At 20.6% G+C, this 4,268-nt stretch overlaps 1 protein-coding gene across 1 annotated transcript; it reads right to left on the bottom strand.

The window, feature by feature from the left end:
• Window positions 1-2,785: 2,785 nt before the first annotated feature.
• Window positions 2,786-3,464, bottom strand: EHI_067090 (uncharacterized protein). The gene has a single exon (XM_643754.2). The coding sequence runs from the start codon at window positions 3,457-3,459 to the stop codon at window positions 2,821-2,823; it is 639 nt and encodes a 212-aa protein (XP_648846.1). The 5' UTR covers window positions 3,460-3,464; the 3' UTR covers window positions 2,786-2,820.
• Window positions 3,465-4,268: the final 804 nt, after the last annotated feature.

The following is a 4,268-nucleotide window of genomic DNA, read 5'->3' as shown; positions in this document are numbered from 1 at the left end:
TATATTAATTTAATGAAAAATCAGTTAGTTAATATCGTTGAAATATGAAATTCTTCGTTAGAACTATGTTCTATGAAATAGAATATATTCTATCACTAAATTAAATAACTATAAAGACACAAAAAGAAGAAATGATTTAGATGTGTTGTTAGAAAACTAGTTAGTTTTCATAATATAAATGAACAAAAGAAATCAAGAAATAATGTTAAGTATGAATTTATAAAGAATGAATATCATTCATAAATAAATGAAATTCATATTTTATTATTAAAGATTCAATGACTTATTGAAATGTATGATAATACATCAATCAGAATGGAAATGAAAAATAAGTGAATAAAATACAAATAATAAAAAGATAAGTCTTATTTATCATTAAATGTTTGTTAAATGTTTTGTTTTCTTGTATTATTATTATTTCATTCTCATGCTTCTTCTTACTCTCACTTCTAACATTTTCTTATTATGTCTTATCTATTAACATATAATGTTATTGTTAATATATATAGTATTCATTCATTTCAACAACACACAAATAACATTGAACATATTAATAAAACATGTCATTGATTTGATGTGATTCTATCTCATCATTCACTTTATCTTATTTATAATGTCTTATTATTCACTTCAACCTGTTTCACTTCTTTATGTTTTATTTTTCTTTCTTTTTTATCATTGTTTACTTCATCAGTTAATTCATCAGTTAATTTCTTTAAATAAGTGAAGTATTCCCATTATTTCTTTATAAGGTATGACTATAATAGTGTCAGTCATGTTGATAAAAAAGAATAAAGGTGATGGAAGTGTATGTTGTTAATAACATTACTTATTGTTATTTGTATTTTGAATAATATTCGTCAATATGAGATATAAAAGAGACGATAATAATTCAAATGATGACTATTGTTTCAAGAAAAACAATTTTTTCATATTTTTGTCATTTTTATTAAGTTTTTATATTAAGTTCGCCTTTAAATTATTAATAGAAAATCTATAGTTTTAAATTAATAGAAATAGAAAATACCAAATAAAATATTTGACAAACTAATTTTATTTCAATTATATTTTATTCTTTCATTAATTTTAAATACCATTTATATCTTTTATTTACCATTCTATTATAGTTTAAAATACTATAAATAATAATTATTTTATTAAATAATTAATGATATTTCATTCGATATTCTCAATTTAAACACTTCAATCATCATTTCAATTCAACATATTGATTATTTAATAACAACACACAATAACAAAAGAAATTATCTTCAATAAAAAGTAAATAATTAAAAAAGAATAGAAATAGTTTCTATTGTTAGTTGATATGAAAAATTTAATTTCATCTTTGTTGTGAATTAATCCTATGGGTATGTTTTGTTGTAATAAAAATAGTGTTCCATAACATTCATTATGTTTTTTACTTCTTTTACAATGTCATTTTCATTTATAATAACAAATATAAATTGGACAACGTGATTATTTACCAACACCATTTAAAAAATAGAATGTGTAGTTATCTATTTTGTTGTTTAACACTAAATTGATTTAATTAAATTTTATTTCCATATTATACTTTTATTATCAAATTATATTAGAAATAAATTGCTATTCATTAAACTAGTTAAGCAAAGAATAACTCAAATAATATTTGATTTAATAATTTAAAATTAATTCTACTATTATTATCATAAATTCGTTCTTGACTCTTTTCTTTTCATTTGTAATTTTTTTATTAGAACTATTTATTATAATAAAGTATCATTTATTTCAATAACGTAGTCTTAATATCTGGAGTTATTAACTAATTGTAAAATAATACTCTATATAACATATTATATATAAATATTATACCAAACAAAATTCAATGTAAGCATAACTAAAAATAATTCAAGAAAGAATAAAAATAAATACAGTCAAAAATAATAACGAAAAACATGAATGAATCAAATCTATTAATTTAATTATTTATAATAGGCACACATAAATGAAATGTTATAATGAAATTGGATATTAAACGATACTTTTTGATAATTTAATTAAAAATGTTATTGTTAATCAGTTTTTATATGTTTTATATTCAAATAATAAATTACAAGTAAATAAATTCTCATTAAGATGAAACTAAAACGAATCTAATGAACTAACTAAAAGATAATTAATAATTGAACCAAATACAAAGTTAAACACAAAACATTATTTTTGAGAACAAACCAATATTAAATCACAGGAAGACAAAAATAAATACTTATTATTATCATTGAATTAAAGTAAGGGAAAAGTAGCATAGAAAACTGAATGATTTAAAATCAATATTAAAATAAACATGAAGTAAATAAAAGAAGATTATAATTTTTGTAGTTAGTAATAAGTTAATATCATAATAAAAAGTAGTTAAAATGAAACTTTTAATACCTCCATGAATAATTTTCCTAAGAAGTTAAAATAGGAAACAATTATCGATTCATTTAAAAAGAAGTCCAATTATAGATAGTATGCATTTCATGACAAAAACATTAAAGGGGTTATGCTTTTATTATCTAATTATGACATTATTGAAACATAATTAATATTTTTTTAAACAGACATTTTTTCACTATTGGTTTATATTTGTATACATTTATAGATAATAATATGATTATTTAGATAATCTAAATTCTCTGGTTGATACAAATTCCTACTCAAATTCTATAAATTTAAATTATAAACATAGCTCATAATTTCCATCTTAACAAATCACACCGTTTCAATTCAATCATTTCTAAGGAAAAAGAAGATTAAAAAATATTCTTAAAAAACCATCAATTAAAGAAAGTAAAATTAGAAAAGAATTGCAAGAATAAAAAGAACAGAAACTATTACAGTAGAAACTGCTCCACATTGATACATAATCCCTTTTTCACATACATCACAATTCCATGATTTAGTATGAGAGATTCTTTCATCTTTTTTCATCTTATCATTAGGATATGTATCAAAGAACATAACATTATCATCTTCTTCATATTTGCAATAATACCCTTTAATAATATCACATTTATATTTTTTATTAGTGACATACATTCTTGTAGTATTATCTCTATGTGAACAAGTTGAATCATCAGAGAATAAACTATAGAATCCATTATGTCTTGGAGCTCTTTTAATTTCAAGACTACATTGTTCCTTACTTCCAGAAGTAGAACAAAGTAATTGTTTTATTTTTCCATCATTAAGATCAGCAGTGAAACTACTACTGAGAATTCCAGAACAATCAGCACTAGCTAAATATGTTGTACAAGTTACAGAATTACCTTCATGTGTAAGATAAAAAGAATTTATAGAAGAAGTCCTATAACACTTTTCAAATTCAAGTTTAATGAATGTAACAGCATTTCCATCATCGTCTTTAGTAAATGTAGCAATTAAGTCTTTTGAAAATACAAATGAAATAAATAAGAGTAATAATATTCCTTTCATTGAATGATAAAAAGTAGTTTGGTGGTATTTAAATAATGAGACTATTAGAAAATTATTGTTAAAAACTTCGACAATTCATATGGCACTAAATCAGGACTTTTTTAAACTTCCAACAAACTCTTTGAACAATTTAGTTGAAACTAACACTCTAATTTACTTATTGCTTTTCACCATCTCCTTAATGAAAAAAGTTAGTCAATTCATTTTTTGTTATTAATTTTTTCTTCTATGTTTTTTTTTTATTACTAATTTTTCTTCTATTTCTATTTTACTAAAAATTTTTGTAATTTATAGTTTTATTTGGATTATTCTCTTTTTGTTTTTTTTTTTTGGGTGTATTTCTCCCTTTTTTATCTTTTTTTTTACAATTTATTCTACTTTTTTTACTTCTATGATTGTAAATAGAAATTTTATTATTCAATTTCAGTTTTTCAAAGTTTTTGTGCTTTGTTTCATTTTCTCTCAATTTATTATTTTATGAATTTTTTAGTTTTTTTTATATTGAATTTTCTTTATAAAATATTTTATATAATGTTTTAAATAATAGTGTATTTATTCTACTATACTATTCTTTTCTTTGTATTTTATTGTATATTTTCTTTTGATTATATTCCTCTTTTATCCTCCTAATATATTCATATAACTTTTCTATAATTTTCTTTTTCTTTTTTTCAACTGACAATATTAACTTTTTTTTATTGACAATATTATTTACTCTTCATCATATCATTTGTTTATCTATTCTTTTAAAAAAATGGTGAACATCACAAATTCATGAACATATCTTCATGTACATTATATATGAGAAT

This window comes from Entamoeba histolytica, genomic scaffold (assembly GCF_000208925.1).
Source record: "Entamoeba histolytica HM-1:IMSS scf_1104750517315 genomic scaffold, whole genome shotgun sequence".
Taxonomy (NCBI): Eukaryota; Evosea; order Mastigamoebida; family Endamoebidae; genus Entamoeba; species Entamoeba histolytica.
This window is presented reverse-complemented; position numbering and strand designations above follow the sequence as displayed.